The sequence below is a fragment of the Coregonus clupeaformis genome, chromosome 35 (genome assembly GCF_020615455.1).
Source record: "Coregonus clupeaformis isolate EN_2021a chromosome 35, ASM2061545v1, whole genome shotgun sequence".
Taxonomy (NCBI): Eukaryota; Metazoa; Chordata; class Actinopteri; order Salmoniformes; family Salmonidae; genus Coregonus; species Coregonus clupeaformis.
The window spans coordinates 14,012,055-14,029,323 of record NC_059226.1 but is presented as its reverse complement, the minus strand read 5'-3'; the positions used below and the strand labels follow the sequence as shown (position 1 = coordinate 14,029,323).

Here is a 17,269-nt window from a genome sequence, read left to right as displayed (position 1 = left end):
TTGTAGTTTACAGGTAGGCCTATGTGTTTTCAAAAGTGTTGAGTAAATTGGAGCAGAAATACTTCTTGATGACATTGAGGAAAGAAGCAAGCCAGTTATATGAGTCACTGTCCATGCGGCATTACCTATTTCACTTAAGGTGGCATCCAGAGTCGCATCATGACCTTGTGAGTATCCTGTTATGTAATAACCTGTATAACCTGTAACCTGTACTACTGTCTGAGCATACTTCCAGCATTCTAAAATCTTTCAAAACCTTTCCGCTCTATTGCTATGAACAAAGGGCAGTGATGATACATTTTCAGACAAACCCTCATCTAACAAGTATATCTCGGTTAAAGGGAACATGCCATACACAGAGAAGGAAAAAAGTTAAATTTAGCAGGTGGGCTTAAAGGCGTCCGCATACATAGGTTCGGTTTGCTCCCAGCAGAACTCAGCTAGGCTATCGCATACTCCCTAAAGTCCTTCGCTTGAAAAACTGCAATATTACTGTTGTTTGTCCCTCTTGAGCCACTGTAGCAACATAGCCAGAAACACTTCCTCAAAACAGTCCAAATTAATCTAAGATAAATCAAGAAATCTGTCATTAATTTTGACGTTTTTGCAGAGGTCGTAGTCGAGCAATTTTACATCTAGCATGTTTGGTGCAGTGTTTCTCAAGTGAAAATATTTGCATGAAAACTAGTCGTCTCTCATTGAATGACAATAAACACTTCCCACTGGGCAAAAACAGGTCGAATCAACATTGTTTTCACACAATTTCAACCCCGAAATTAAATGTGATGACATTGAATCAATGTGAAAAACTGATTGGATTTGAAAAAAGTAATCAACATAAGGGAATTTTGTCTTTTTTTCACCCAACTTTTAACCTAAATCCAATGGCATGGTAAAAAATTTTTGATTTCACATTGAAATGTAAATCAAAACTAGATGTTGACCTGACATCTGTTACCAGTGGGTTCATGTTCCCACTCCTACTAGGAGTAGTACTGTTGACCAATCACCGATGAAGGGGCATAGACTTTGGCTACCGAACTTCAACTTGCCTCATGAAAAAATGTTGAAATAACAGCCGTAAAAAAACCTGCCGAAGACCAAAATGAAAAGAAAGACGACAATGTATGTTATGACAATCGGTACATATGCTGATGTTAATCGGTATGTTATGACAATCGGGACATATGCTGATGTTAATCGGTATGTTATGACAATCGGGACATATGCTGATGTTAATTGGTAGAAAAAAAGAGTTCCAAAAGGGTTCTTCGGCTGTCCCCATGGCAGACCCTTTGAAGAAACCTATTGGGTTCCATGTAGAACCCTCTGTGGAAAGGGTTCTACCTGGAACCCAAAAGGGTTCTTGAAAGGGTTCTGCCATGGGGACAGGCTATGAAACCCTTTTAGGTTCTAGATAGAACCGTGTGTACCTAGTGAAAATGCCAGGGTTTGGAAACAGAGAGTAAGGGATTACACCTTTGTTGAGGGTTAAGGGATTTAGTTTTATTTCTGTCTTGTATTTCAGGATCTCATTCGCAGCTGAGTGGTAAGTCCTTCTCACCACTTACAGATGTTCTCTAAACATGATTAAAACCTTTATAATCTACTGTTACACTAATGTGACCTTTTCACCAATGACCTTCCAAATAACTCATCCTTCTCTGTCACTGTTAGTGTGTGGAAACCCTCCTCTTAACACCAGGATCATGGGGGGTCAGGATGCTCTTGCAGGGAGTTGGCCATGGCAGGCCAGTCTTCGCAGATTCGGCAACCATTGTTGTGGGGGATCCCTCATCAACAAAGGGTGGGTGGTGTCTGCTTCTCACTGCTTCCCCAGGTAAGAATTTGCAGGAATCCTAACCTTTAACCCTAGCACCAAACCTAATCAAAACTCAATTGAGCCACTCTTTTACAACAATAGTTATATATTTATTCTCTCAGCACCAGTACATCAAATTTGGTGGTCTCCTTGGGTCGTCAGAGCCAGCAGGGCTCCAACCCCAACGAGGTGAGCAAGACGGTCGCTCAGATCATCCGCCACCCCAACTACACCAGTAGTACCAGTGACAACGACATGTGTCTGCTGAAGCTCTCCTCCCCCGTGACTTTTACCAACTACATCCAGCCAGTCTGCCTGGCAGCACCAGGTAGCTCCTTCTATGCTGGCACTACTAGCTGGGTCACCGGCTGGGGAACCACCAACACTGACAACATCACACTCCCGAGTGGCGCAGTGGTCTAAGGCACTGCATCGCAGTGCTAGCTGTGCCACTAGAGATCCTGGTTTGAATCCAGGCTCTGTCGCTCTTTCCTCCCTGCCCCCACCTTTTCCTAGATCTTATACATGTGTCTTCCCTTACTCTCCCTGTTCCACAACTCTTGCCATTTGTTTTTAACCACTGTTCTTGTTAACCCCTTGGCTTCTGCTTTACTGATTGACAATTCCATCTCAACATTAGGATGTTTAAGAGCCTGCTTGGCAATAACATCCACCTCCTCATTCCCCTCTACTCCCACATGAGCTGGTACCCAGAGGAACATCACAAATACCCCCCATCTGTTTCACCCTATACCAGCACTGCAACACCTCATACAATACATCCTGTCTGCTCTGAGACACACTTGAATTTAAGCTCATCAGTGCTACACAGGAGTCAGAGCAGATGACTACCCTGTCTGGCCACACCGGATCATTTATCTGTTTACACAACAGAGTTGTTGGCGGCCAACAACTCTGTTGTGTAAACAGATAAATGATCCGTTGCTCTTTTTGTCACTCCCACCTTCAACTCAGGAACAGTAAAAGCTGCACCTGTCCTCTCCGTTTTGGGTCCTTAGATCCATCTGTGAATATATTCAAGAAAGCATAGTACTGTGTTCTTAAATGTTCACTTACAACTGAATCTACTCCTTCCTCAACATATCTTACCCTTTCAAGCAACCCCAGATATATCACTGGCTGAGGGAGAAACCAAGGTGGGATAGCAGGAAGAACCACAGAGGGGCTAAACTCCCTCCCAAACAACCCCATCTCTATAGCCATGCCATTGCCTAGCCAACCAAAGCTTGTATTCAGATTTCGTTCATGTTTCCAGCACTCTACGAGTACCTTGTTTGTACGATGTGCAGTGGCGACCCGTCATTCAGGGCAGATGGGGCAGAGCCCCACCTGTTTTGAGCCCCACCTGTTTAGCTAAAAAATATATATACTGTATATATATATATATATATATATATATATATATATATATATATATATATATTTGTATTTTTTTGTGCCTGTTTTGCATGTTATTTTGGCATTAATATGTGTCGCATATCAGTTTGCAAACAATGTAAAACAAATATCAAAAAATCATTGAGTTAATAAAGCCGCATACAAACTTGGTCTCGTTTTTGCTTTCTTGAGTAAGGCAGCTCCAAAATGCAGGTGTTTCAGCCAAGCTCAGTGCTTTCTGTGGTGGTGGGGCAGCCAGCGGAAAATACGGAGTGTAGGGGTTGGTAATGTTCTCTACTTGCGCCGTGATTAGCTCAGTGTTCTGTCACTCATTGGGACACTATGTCATTGCAAAATCTACGGGTAGAGCTCGAAAATTCAAGCCCCTTGGGTGCTGCCATAGAGTTACATTAGACGTGCCCAACCAAGAAGGCTCAAGGTCATTGGCCACAGATAAAATGACGTCAAATCACGTTATATCTACCATAGCTTTGATTGGACTAATCATGTCAACATCATACTTTCAAAATCTTAGCTAGCAAGCTAGCAGTCATCATCATGAATCAAGTCGACAATCTACTAGCAAATCCTTTTCAATCCTTGTCATATGAAGAGAAATAATGAAGAGAAATGATAGATAAAACCTATCTGTGCATATCGGCCATTGGACATAAACATTACACAACAAGTTGGAAATCGCAAATTCAACAATGAGTGGTTTGGAAGGAATCAGTGGCTAACTGCAAGCATTGCAAAGCAATCACTAGCCTGCTATTCAGTGGAGTGGATGTGTGGTCCAAGTCTGGGTTTAAGGGTCTCTTTTCCAAGTTTAAAAGGATAAACATTTAACATCGGCCATGCTGTCAATCCAGCATGACTTCTGCGGTGCTCAAAACTACTGGAAACACAGAACTGGGAAATCTCAGAATTCAGTGAGTTCAAGACAACTGGGACCTCTGAAAAAAAACTAGCTCAGACTGGGAAAATACGTTTTGGAATGTCAAGTCGGGAACTCGGGCCTCTTCTAGAGCTCCGACCTGAAGATCACTGACGACATGATTCGACCTTGTTTTTTTCAGAGTTCCCAGTTGTCTTGAAAGCACCATAAATCCAGAGAATGCCAGACTTTGATGCCAAAATTTGCCCACGAAGGACCACTGCGCCACCTTCCTGTTCAAGTGAGCACAACAAGGTGAGTCCAAAAATGTATTGTATGCTGCTGCATGAATGATGTAATATGCCAGGGATATATATACAGTGGGGGAAAAAAGTCTTTAGTCAGCCACCAATTGTGCAAGTTCTCCCACTTAAAAAGATGAGAGAGGCCTGTAATTTTCATCATAGGTACACGTCAACTATGACAGACAAAATGAGAAAAAGAAATCCAGAAAATCACATTGTAGGATTTTTTATGAATTTATTTGCAAATTATGGTGGAAAATAGGTATTTGGTCAATAACAAAAGTTTCTCAATAATTTGTTATATACCCTTTGTTGGCAATGACACAGGTCTAACGTTTTCTGTAAGTCTTCACAAGGTTTTCACACACTGTTGCTGGTATTTTGGCCCAGTCCTCCATGCAGATCTCCTCTAGAGCAGTGATGTTTTGGGGCTGTCGCTGGGCAACACGGACTTTCAACTCCCTCCAAAGATTTTCTATGGGGTTGAGATCTGGAGACTGGCTAGGCCACTCCAGGACCTTGAAATGCTTCTTACGAAGCCACTCCTTCATTGCCCGGGCGGTGTGTTTGGGATCATTGTCATGCTGAAAGACCCAGCCACGTTTCATCTTCAATGCCCTTCCTGATGGAAGGAGGTTTTCACTCAAAATCTCACGATACATGGCCCCATTCATACTTTCCTTTACACGGATCAGTCGTCCTGGTCCCTTTGCAGAAAAACAGCCCCAAAGCATGATGTTTCCACCCCCATGCTTCACAGTAGGTATGGTGTTCTTTGGATGCAACTCAGCATTCTTTGTCCTCCAAACACGACAAGTTGAGTTTTTACCAAAAAGTTATATTTTGGTTTCATCTGACCATATGACATTCTCCCAATCCTCTTCTGGATCATCCAAATGCACTCTAGCAAACTTCAGACGGGCCTGGACATGTACTGGCTTAAGCAGGGGGACACATCTTGCACTGCAGGATTTGAGTCCCTGGCGGCATAGTGTGTTACTGATGGTAGGCTTTGTTACTTTGGTCCCAGCTCTCTGCAGGTCATTCACTAGGTCCCCCCGTGTGGTTCTGGGATTTTTGCTCACCGTTCTTGTGATCATTTTGACCCCACGGGGTGAGATCTTGCGTGGAGCCCCAGATCGAGGGAGATTATCAGTGGTCTTGTATGTCTTCCATTTCCTAATAATTGCTCCCACAGTTGATTTCTTCAAACCAAGCTGCTTACCTACAGCAGATTCAGTCTTCCCAGCCTGGTGCAGGTCTACAATTTTGTTTCTGGTGTCCTTTGACAGCTCTTTGTTCTTGGCCATAGTGGAGTTTGGAGTGTGAGGGGGGGGGGCTGTTTTGACACCTTAACACTCGGGTCATAAATTAGGCAGGAGGGGAATCTCTCCCTTTGCTCCTCAGTATTGGGAAATAACTATCCCTTTGTTACAGAAGGTTTGCCACCCAAAAACTTCAACATCCAACAATGAACACTGGGACAATATATTTCAACATCCGAATGTTGGGAATGATGAGAAATGGAATATGGAAAATTAATGTATATTTTGTGACGGTATAAAGACGTTATAATGAAAACATTGTGACTTGAAGAGCTTTTACACTGTGTATATCAGGTATACATCCTTTACCTTGTGTAGAAAATATCAAGGAGGAAGACAAACATTTTGTGAAGATAGGAATGTGATTTTAGCTTTCTAACAAGATCATAGTGATGATGATATTTTGCCTCGTAACTAGCCACGCCCGAGGGAGCTCAGAGAGCGTTTCAGTATAACGGAAACGCCCCTTTTTACCCGAGGGTATAAAAGATTGAGTTAAGAATTAACATACCAGACCAGACGGACTCAAGCTGCAGCTTAGGTCTCCATTGGTTACGACCCTGAAATTCAACACGAGGTGAAGATGACAAAGTCGCCTCTCTAACAATCAATGTTATGGCTGAGTAGCTGTTCTAAGTACTGTATCTAAGAAGGTGAATTTAAGTGGGACCATCATGTTACTCTCTTCAAACCATCGTCTACTACACTGCTCTCATCACCCCACTGGGGATCATCGACACAGCTCAGCTTCCAGAATGAGTGAAAGTAAACAGACAACTAAGAAGAAGGACATTGTGACCTCTTGTGGACAATCAGAGCCTTACACCTGAGAACGAAGGAGAAGGCCCATCCAAAGGAAAAGGCCCAATCGAACCCTTTCCACTAAGGGTCCAACAGAGATACAAGACGAAGACCTTCAACACGTAAATACATGCATTACTTCTTACCCAAAAGGGTTGGCAGTTCAGGGCAAGGTATTAGGATTACTGTGAGAGTAGTTCCCAAATGTAGCCAAGTGTTGCTTCTATTCCTCTATCACTTTCTCTCTCTTTCTTTAACTCTCCATCTTTTGTAACAAGTGTCATATTGTGTTAGTCTGCTAGGGACCTGTCCTCATCGTATTAAGTTTCTAATCAATAACCTATACCGTGTGTGTGTGTGTGTGTGTGTGTGTGTGTGTGTGTATCCTGTGTTATCATTTAGTTTGGTAGTAAATAAATAATCAAATCAATTTGTGTGGTACGGAATGATCAGTAAGACTCGGGTTTGTGCAGATTCTAGAAGTCTGCGACGTTCAGAATGAGACTGATATGAGGTAAATTATTAATAAGTGACTGTTATCGATATGTACACTACCGTTCAAAAGTTTGGGGTCACTTAGAAATGTCCTTGTTTTCCATGAAAACATACATGAAATTAGTTTGAATAGGAAATGTAGTCATAGACAAGGTTAGAAATAATGATTTTTAATTGAAATAATAATTGTGTCCTTCAAACTTTGCTTATGTCAAACAATCCTCCATTTGCAGCAATTACTGCCTTGCAGACCTTTGGCATTCTAGTTGTCAATTTGTTGAGGTAATCTGAAGAGATTTCACTCCATGATTCCTGAAGCACCTCCCACAAGTTGGATTGGCTTGATGGGCACTTTTTACGTACCATACGGTCAAGCTGCTCCCACAACAGCTCAATAGGGTTGAGATCCGGTGACTGTGCTGGCCACTCCATTATAGACAGAATACCAGCTGACTGCTTCTTCCCTAAATAGTTCTTGCATAGTTTGGAGCTGTGCTTTGGGTCATTGTCCTGTTGTAGGAGGAAATTGGCTCCAATCAAGCGCCGTCCACAGGGTGTTGCAAAATGGAGTGATAGCCTTCCTTCTTCAAGATACCTTTTACCCTGTACAAATCTCCCACTTTACCAAAACCAAAGCACCCCCAGACCATCACATTGCCTCCACCATGCTTGACAGATGGCATCAAGCACTCCTCCATCATCTTTTCATTTGGTCTGCGTCTCACAAATGTTCTTCTTTGTGATCCGAACATCTCAAACTTCGATTCGTCTGTCCATAACACTTTTTTCAATTTTCCTCTGTTCAGTGTCTGTGTTCTTTTGCCAATCTTTTATTTTTATTGGCCAGTCTGAGATATGGCTTTTTCTTTGCAACTCTGCCTAGAAGGTCAGCATCCCGGTGTCACCTCTTCACTGTTGACGTTGAGACTGTTGTTTTGTGGGTACTATTTAATGAAGCTGCCAGTTGAGGACCTGTGAGGCGTCTGTTTCTCAAACTAGACACTCTAATGTATTTGCCCTCTTGCTCAGTTGTGCACCGGGGCCTCCCACTCCTCCTATTCTGGTTAGAGCCAGTTTGCACTGTTCTGTGAAGGGAGTAGTACACAGTGTTGTACGATATCTTCAGTTTCTTGGCAATTTCTCGCATCGAATAGCCTTCATTTCTCAGAACAAGAATAGACTGACGAGTTTCAGAAGAAAGTTATTTGTTTCTGGCCATTTTGAGCCTGTAATTGAACCCACAATTGCTGATGCTCCAGATACTCAACTAGTCTCAAGAAGGCCAGTTTTATTGCTTCTTTAATCAGCACAACAGTTTTCAGCTGTGCTAACATAATTGCAAAAGGGTTTTCTAATGATCAATTAGCCTTTTAAAATGATAAACTTGGATTAGCAAACACAACGTGCCATTGGAACACAGGACTGATGGTTAATGATAATGGGCCTCTGTACGCCTACGTAGATATTCCATTAAAAAATCTGCCGTTTCCAGCTACAATAGCCATTTATAAGAAATCCCGCTATGCCCTCCGACGAACCATCAAACAGGCAAAGAGTCAATACAGGACTAAGATTGAATCGTACTACACCGGCTCTGACGCTCGTCGGATGTCGCAGAGCTTTCAAACTATTACAGACTACAAAGGGAAGCACAGCCGCGAGCTGCCCAGTGACACAAGCCTACCAGACAAGCTAAATTACTTCTATGCTCGCTTCGAGGCAAGTAACACTGAAACATGCATGAGAGCATCAGCTGTTCCGGACGACTGTGTGATTACGCTCTACGTAGCCGATGTGAGTATGACTTTTAAACAGGTCAACATTCAGACGAATTACCAGGACGTGTACTCCGAGCATGCACTGACCAACTGGCAAGTGTCTTCACTGACATTGGAGTGGCGTGCCCCTGCCCTGTGCACCACTGTGAAGTCGTACGGCTGAAGCTCCTCCAACCAGCGTGCAACCTGCCCCTCTGGCTCTTTGAAAGACATGAGACACTGGAGAGCAGAGTGGTCAGTCCTTACAGTAAAGGGCAGGCCACCCAGGTAGTACTTGAAGTGTTTGATGGAAGCCACAACAGCGAGGAGCTCCCGCCGGGTGACACAGTACACGCTCATGTTTGTTGAATGTTTTGCTGAAGTAAGCCACCACTCTCTCCCCCTCTGGCCCCACCTGGGCCAGCACCCCACCCATGCCCACATTGCTCGTGTCTGTGTCCAGGATAAACGGCAAGGTGAGGTCAGGGGGGGCGAGCACGGGGGCCTCAATCAGTGCATGTTTGAGGGTGTTGAAGGCCTCCTCGCACTACACTGTCCAAGTGAAGGCCTTGTCCTTCGGCAGCAGGCGGTTCAGGGAAGCAGTGACGCTTGAGAAGCCCCGTACAAACCTCCTGTAGTACGAGGCCAGGCCCAGGAAGCTCTTCAGCTGATGCTGGTCGGTGGGGGTGGGCCAGTCTCGGACAGCCCCCACTTTGTCCTCCGTGGTGCTGATACCCTCCTCCCCACTTGGTGGCCCAAGAAGGACACCTCTCTTCTCATGAAGTGGCACTTCTCAGGGTGGAGCTTCAGGCCTGCGGCATCCACCCTCTCCAGCACACGCCGTAGTGCCCCCAGGGCTGACTGGAAGGAGCTGCCATGGGCCAGAATGTCGTCGAGGTGTACCAGACACTCCTGTCAGGGCATACCATCCAGCACCTTTCCATCAAACGCTCAAAAGTAGCTGGAGCATTGCACAGGCCGAAGCACAGGACCTTGAACTGCCAGTGTCCTCTGTTAGTGGAGAACGCAGTTTTGGCTCTGGCCTCTGGGGAGAGGGGCACCTGCCAGTAGCCACTACGGAGGTCTAGTGAGGAGAACCAGGAGGACCCCCTAACCAGGTCCAGCGACTCATCAATGTGTGGTATGGGGTATGAGTAATTCCTGGTTACCTCATTCAGCCGCCTGTAGTCCACACCGAACCTCAGCTTGCCCCTCTTCTTAGGAACCACGACGACTGGTACCGCCCAGGGGCTGTCTGAGGGCTCGATGAAGTCTGCCCACTGCATCTCCAACACAGCCTTGTCTGCCGCCTCCTGGCGTGCCAGCGGATACGGTGGGGACACATTTTGATGGGCCGAGCATCACCTGTGTCGATCTCATGCTGCACCAGATGAGTCTGACCCACCTCTTCCTCACTCAGTGCAAAGCTGTCTTTGAATTCAAACAGCAACTATCACAACCGTTCCTGCTGCTCGGGGTCAAGGCCAACACAGTTCCTCTCCCATATCTCCCTCACTGCAGACAGCGTCCTCTCCTCTCCCATCTGGGGTAGATGGGCTGGGGGGGCGTGGCCCGGGCTCACGGAGGGATGTGTCGTGGAGGTAGCTGGGGGAATGGGCTGGGGGGAGTACGACCCTGCCTTACACAGGAAGCGGCACAGGTCCTAATCCAGGCACTTGTCATCTCCCGTCTGGATTACTGCAACTCGCTGTTGGCTGGGCTCCCTGCCTGTGCCATTAAACCCCTACAACTCATCCAGAATGCCGCAGCCCGTCTGGTGTTCAACCTTCCCAAGTTCTCTCACGTCACCCCCCTCCTCCGCACACTCCACTGGCTTCCAGTTGAAGCTCGCATCCGTTACAAGACCATGGTGCTTGCCTATGGAGCTGTGAGGGGAACGGCACCTCCGTACCTTCAGGCTCTGATCAGTCCCTACACCCAAACGAGGGCATTGCGTTCATCCACCTCTGGCCTGCTGGCTCCCCTTCCTCTGCGGAAGCATAGTTCCCGCTCAGCCCAGTCAAAACTGTTCGCTGCTCTGGCACCCCAATGGTGGAACAAGCTCCCTCACGACGCCAGGACAGCGGAGTCACTCACCACCTTCCGGAGACATTTGAAACCCCACCTCTTTAAGGAATACCTGGGATAGGATAAAGTAATCCTTCTACCCCCCCCCCCCAAATTTAAAAAAATAATAATAATAATAATTGTAAAGTGGTTATCCCATTGGCTATAGGGTGAATGCACCAATTTGTAAGTCGCTCTGGATAAGAGCGTCTGCTAAATGACGTAAATGTAAAATGTAAATGGAATGTAACACACAGCCGTAGGTGACAGAGGGGCTGGGGAAAAGTCACACACAGATGTGGGGGAGGGGGGGCAGCCATGAGTCTCTGCTGCTTTAACTGTTGGAGTAAGGGGGTTGTTGGGTTGTGTGAATGTGACATTAGGGGGGGCCATGGTGACTGCCGGCCCTCCCTGGAAGCTCAGTGTGCCCCCATTTAGGTCTAACTGGCAGCCTGTGCTCCTAAGAAAATCCAACCCCAGGATACAAGGGTCCTGCACAGCCGCCACACACACACAGTATGACACACAGTCCTGCCCCCTACTGTCAGCCTCCACCCACACAGGATGACGCACAGTCCTGCCCCCTACTGTCAGTCATTATTCCCTTCCCTTTCATGGGTGCCAGCTCAGCTGTGACTGTGCGGAGCTGCACAGTTGTGGGCTCAAACTGAGTCCAACCTGGCACAATATCCGGCCTCACCAGGGTTACTGTGGACCCAGTGTCCACCAGGGCAGAGCAGGGCACCCCCTCCACAGTGACAGGGACATGACAAAAGTCCCCAACACAGGTACGACCCACCACAACAACAGGCTCCTTCCGCTTGCACTCATCTGCTTCTGGGGGGCGTGGAGATTTAGTATGAGGGAGAAGAGGATACAGGAAATTAGTTTAAAGAGTATATTGAGTAGAGCGTCATTAGATATAGTCTCAAATTGTGTTATATTTTTTAAGAGAAACGGGGTTGGCAGGTAGGATTTAGTTTATCCCTGTCTCTGGCCCACACTCCAGTACGGTAGGTGGCGGTAATGCACCGTAACGTTGGATGCCAACCACCGATAAACCCCACTGAAGAAGATGTCCCTCACAGGGAGCTGTCTGTTTCTATGGCAACTTCAACAGCAACGACTGTAGCGTGTGAAGCTAGCTAGCTATGAAAACCTAACGTAAGTTAGCTAACGCATAATGGTTTAAACGGTTTTTAGAATATATTTTAAGTAAACACACGAGCTAAATGTTAGGAAAGGCAATTCTGCATATAACATACCGGTAGAAGTTATGTATTCATATATATCGTGGGATGAGGGTAAGTTATCTAGCTAACGAACGTTAGCAACGCGTCGCTAGCTAGGCACGTCCGTTTACAAACCCTGACTAGCCAGCTGTTCGACTTTGATAGCTAGCTAGTTACCAAAATTATACGATGTGTGAAATCGCTTAAAATACGTTACTAGATTGGGTTCCTTTCTTTGCTAGCTAGATAACGTTAACACGATTGTATGCCAGCCATGTCCAATCCTGATTTAACTAACGCGTTAGCTAGCTAAGTTAGCTACTGTATAGCTAGTTCGATACAGTACGTTAGCTTGGTACTGTTAACGTTGCCTCTTTTCTGCTGGTTTCATCCACCAAACAGCCGACACAAATGAGAGTCCCTTAAACGCTCCAGGAGCAGGAAGGAGATAAATAGTGGAGATGATGGTATGTATGTTTTACAGACTACTCTCGTTTTAGCTAGTTACCATATTATGGAACGGTGTTTGCTTTACGTGATAAAAAATACATTTACGCATGAAATACCACTATTTGACAAGTCAAATAAGTTTGTTGACCAATCAGGACCTGAATATGACTGCACATCACATACTAATTTAACACGTTCATAAAATGTTTACATAGTTATTAAACATTGATTACACTATCGCTAGTATTTCATATGTCATAGTGATTCACCTATATGTAATATGATGCTGGTAAAGTTCTCTCCTGCACCTGCTGCATGAGGCAGACACACTTACCCAAGCTCTGGGACAGTGCTGGTCAGAAAAAAGCTAGCTAGCTGTTGGATGCAAACAATTGTATCCCTAAAAAACATAGCAAAACGACAATCTGTTTCAGTAACTATAGCTAGCTAACTATCTAGCTAGGCTTCATCATCTAAAATACCCCTAATTTATAAGACAGTTTTCGTATTTGGTTGATGACCCGGTGATGGTCGGACCCGGTCCGGTCATGCCACACTAGCCATGCTTATAACGTTAGCTTGGGGCAACAGGGCTGGGTAACAGTAGCTGGCTAGCTTGTTTAGTTCGTTATCTAGCTAGCTAGTTATTTTCATGAACTGAAGGTCGATTTCAATAGGAGAACAACAAGTGGCTGCCTAGCTAGTACTTAGTCACATGGATTCCCAAATCATTGCTAAGAATATTGAAAATGATTGCAGTTACTGGTCATTGTTTTCAGGCTGGTTGCATTGGTGCTAACTAGGTACCAAGCTAAAGCTAGCTAGCTACCCCAAAAGTTGCTAAAAACATCTATATCAAAGATATTTGTGAGTTACTGTCATACTGCAAACCGAAGTCAACGTAGTAGGGAGACAGTCTACCTCCAGTTTACAACTTGCATCAATGTTGACAAAATGCTTGATTATATTTCTGTATTTTGACTAGCACACAGATAGAACACTACAAATATTTGGCTAGGCTGAATCAGGTGCAACTGCTTGTGATACGGCAGACAGCAGTAGCAGGATCAGGATCACCATCCTTTCTCCCCTGCCTCTGTTATGGTTGCATGTAGGGGAGAATCTTGGACTAGCGAGCTAACATTTTTGATCCTGATCTTATTTCAAATGCTCACACAGACGTTTTTCAATTCGGTTGAACAAGATGGGTTGGTTGTTCAGCAACAAAAACGATGTGCGTGCAACCATGGAGCAAAACAGATGAGGTTGGCTTAGATTGTTGACAACATGTAAGCTATATTTAGTCACCAATGTTTATTGAAAACATAAATAAATGTGCACAATGACCATTTGTTGTCTTTTACATTGTTAAAGTTGTTGGTTAGCTAGCTAGCGAATTTTAGCCATATTAGCACTAACATTATATCAGTGAAAAACCCTCAAAACAAGACATGGTATCAATAACAAGCTGAAATGAGCCACACGATTCCCCACGCAGTGTTGCAAACTCCTCAGTAAGGAAAGTAGTTATTGGCTGTCCTAAAAGTCGCTAGAAGTTGCTAAATGACGTCATCACCTAATTTGCATAATTGGCCATGTGCATGTAATTGTGATGGATGCTGTAGGAGAGAGGAATAACGTCGTGGGAGAGACAAAAAGTGATAAAAAAACACCCTACAGGGCGGGATCAGCCAGCGGCGGCTTCCTGCATGCGCGATTCATTTGCAGTCTGGACGTGGAGGGGTGAACATCTCCTGCTCTGACTGCAGCTGGGAGGGACTGCTGCGCAAGGACTGGGCCGCCTGTGAGTGCTTTGGGACAGGGGTAACAAAGCACCCGCTGCTCATTGAGAAGAGTAAGAACGATACGTGCTTTCACGTCAGAGTCTCTAAAAGTCTCCAATAACACCAGAAAAAGTCGCTAGATTTGTTGCTAGTCGCTTTTTTGAAAATGTGTCGCTAGAGGGGTCTGAAAACTCGCTAAATATAGCAGAGTGGCGTGGTTTAAGGCACTGCATCTCAGTGCTTGAGGCGTCACTACAGACCTCTCGGTTTGATTCCAGGCTGTATCACAACCGGCCGTGATTGGGAGTCCCATAGGGCGGCGCACAATTGGCTCAACGTCGTCCGGGTTTGGCCGTTGTAGGCCGTCATTGTAAATAAGAATTTGTTCTTAACTGACTTGCCTAGTTAAATAAAGGTAAAATAAAAAACAAATAAAAAATAAAAAATAAGTTGGCAACACTGTCCCCACGTGGCAGTTTCTTGTCATTCTTGCTAGCAATCTGGCCATCCAGAATCACAACAACAGGCTGACTTCTGCCCAATGCGCGCACATCATTTTCGTGACGTTGTCAGCCATCCCATCTATTACCAACGCAGCATTATAAACACATTGTGGCCGGTGTGTGTGCTTGTTTGCAGACCTAATATATATTTTTTTACATTATTAGCTAGGCATAGCTATCTAGCTAACTTTACACTGAACTAATGTAGCATGGTATTCATAGTAGTGTAATCTTGAACATGCCATCTCCTGCACACAGTAAACTTGTTTCTCTTCTTCCTCAGGTGTTGCCTGTGTGGGGCCTCACACTCCCTCTTCCCGCTGTACTGATGATTGTTGTTGGTCTTTACATTATTTTCCTTGCAATGGCGTTATGGTTCCACCAATGCCTCAAGGTACAGCATTTACTTCCCTATCCCGATATAATTTTTTATTAATTAATTTTTAGTCATTTAGCAGACGCTCTTATCCAGAGCGACTTACAGTTAGTGCATACATTATTTTTGTATTTTTCATACTGGCCCCCCTTGGGAATTGAACCCACAACCATGGCGTTGCAACCACCATGCCCTACCAACTGAGCTACATCCCTGATATGCTGTTGTCCAGTTGAGAGACAGTATGCTGTTGTGCAGATACCTTGCAAATGTTGCAAAAAAAAAGAGTGCAGTTCAACGAAGCCAGGAAGATGAACCTTGCTGAATCAAATATATTTTTTAAATACTTCAAGTGAGAGGCACTGATGCTGCAGATAGGTTTGGCTGACGTTGCCTTTTTTAATGTAGGCCCCAAATTGTACTTGACCATAGCAAACTATCTCCACCATAAGCTCCAGCAGCAAATAGCGATATGGTTTGACTGGTGAGAGTGATGTTAATTCATTCATGGCCTCTTGCCCTACAGGAACAGTGTTGTCCTGAGTGTGGTGACTGCTGTCCAAATATCGCCCCATTCGATTACTGTTTAGCATGTGCAGAGTCGTGCAACTGTCGCCTGCCATCACTGCGCTCGTGCCTTGACCAGACCTGCCCCTCAACCTGCCCCTCTCTTCCTAATGTGAGTAAAACCCCTGAGTGTGCGACCAATCAGGGTTTGAATCACTTGTTCTTACCCCCTGCTTTGTTTCCCCAAAGTGTAACATGTGGGACCGTGCTTGCACCTGCCAACCCCCAGAATCTGAGTCCTTCAACTGCCTCTGCTTCGAGATCAAGTTCAGATAGAGGGAGAAACGGAGGAGCGGTAGGATTGAATGATGAATCCTAACTCAAGACGCACAGCATGTTTACATATTCACACCTTGATGTTAATGGACAATTTGTGCAAAATTAAGGAGTTATCCGTTCATCCCTAGAGAAATGGAAAGGGAAGACAGGATGGGTTACTGTATGTATGTACCAATATGAAAATACAATCTGAATCCTTTTAACACACAGCCTTAAAGTCAAAGGCTAGTTTATGGATAGTTGTGCCATATGTGTCCAAGAGAGAACAACATTATTAGAGTGCTATTACAATATAGGGCATCTACTTAGGTACAATTCTGTGCCTCTGCAGCAATCAAACACACTGAGTGTACAAAACATTAAGCACACCTGCCTAATATCGAGTTGCACCCCGAGTTGTTCCTTAATTAATTCATCAGTTATTTTTATCACATTTACACTCATGTTTTTACACAATACATATGTATATACTGTAGCTTTGACGCTGTGGACTTGTACTTTTTAAGCTATTGACCAATATAAATTATAGATGACTATTTTTAAACTTCTTATCAATGGCCTGTATATCTCATTGTTGGAGATTTGACAAATGTGTGCTTTAGAAAAGAAAATCCACGGAAAGGAATAAACCTTTTTTTCCTGATGAAATATACTGTGCGGTTCTTCTTTTTCTCAAAATATGCGCAATATTGTGACATTTCCTCAGTATGGTCCTCTCCCAGCCTCAAGCAACATAAGACTGTCAGTCCCATCATTATTTCTCTAATAGCAACTGTCACATGAGCCCTGTCACTTGACAATGACCACTGTCCCAAATCAATGTTCAATACATTCCGAAGTACCAACACAGGAAAGAAAATGTGTTGCAGTCAGCTGACTTGCCTGAAAACCTACACACTAGAGTGTATCTTTTGGCTCAGTTACAGCAGGAAGTTCACTTCAGAAGAATTACTACCATAAGTGGGACTGGTGGTAAACCTATGTTGCTTGTAAGTCAAGGGACATAAAATTGCTTTGGTTTGTGGAGTAAGGTACCCAAATGCCATTGACTGGGTTGTTCCAGGTGACATCCTGTCATGAGTGTGGCAGGTGGAGGATAGTACTGGGGAACAGATAGTGAATTCTTCCTCCTTCAGCAGTAGAGCTGGGTTTACCCATCCTCTAAGGTCACCAGGTTTAAGTTTAGTTCATCGAAGGGTGCAGTGAGTGGATTGAATCACTTCTTTCTAAG

General features: G+C 44.7%; 2 protein-coding genes across 7 annotated transcripts; both read left to right on the top strand.

The window, feature by feature from the left end:
* Nucleotides 1-1,123: 1,123 nt before the first annotated feature.
* On the top strand, nt 1,124-2,245 carry LOC121550791 (serine protease 27-like). Its single transcript, XM_045211145.1, has 3 exons — nt 1,124-1,142; nt 1,678-1,840; nt 1,945-2,245. Exons 1-3 carry the CDS (start codon nt 1,124-1,126, stop codon nt 2,243-2,245), a joined length of 483 nt encoding a protein of 160 aa, XP_045067080.1.
* Nucleotides 2,246-6,391: 4,146 nt separating this feature from the next.
* Nucleotides 6,392-16,684, top strand: si:ch211-198p11.6. Of its 6 annotated transcripts, none has more exons than XM_045210644.1 (5): nt 6,392-6,650; nt 12,482-12,546; nt 15,100-15,210; nt 15,719-15,871; nt 15,949-16,684. In XM_045210644.1, the coding sequence occupies exons 2-5, from the start codon at nt 12,541-12,543 to the stop codon at nt 16,033-16,035; spliced, it is 357 nt and encodes a 118-aa protein (XP_045066579.1). In that variant the 5' UTR covers nt 6,392-6,650; nt 12,482-12,540; the 3' UTR covers nt 16,036-16,684. The 6 variants fall into 6 exon arrangements, 3 of the variants coding, with proteins under 3 accessions (XP_045066579.1, XP_045066578.1, XP_045066577.1); XM_045210643.1 differs by lacking the exon at nt 6,392-6,650 and adding an exon at nt 11,936-12,151; XM_045210642.1 differs by lacking the exon at nt 6,392-6,650 and adding an exon at nt 11,944-12,011.
* Nucleotides 16,685-17,269: the final 585 nt, after the last annotated feature.

Bases quoted from the DNA above. Each gene is read 5' to 3' on its own strand.
- LOC121550791 (XM_045211145.1), top strand. The intron at 1,841-1,944 runs GTAAGAATTTGC...TTATTCTCTCAG, and splicing joins GCTTCTCACTGCTTCCCCAG to CACCAGTACATCAAATTTGG.
- si:ch211-198p11.6 (XM_045210644.1), top strand. The intron at 15,211-15,718 runs GTACAGCATTTA...CTTGCCCTACAG, and splicing joins GGTTCCACCAATGCCTCAAG to GAACAGTGTTGTCCTGAGTG. The intron at 15,872-15,948 runs GTGAGTAAAACC...GTTTCCCCAAAG, and splicing joins CCTGCCCCTCTCTTCCTAAT to TGTAACATGTGGGACCGTGC.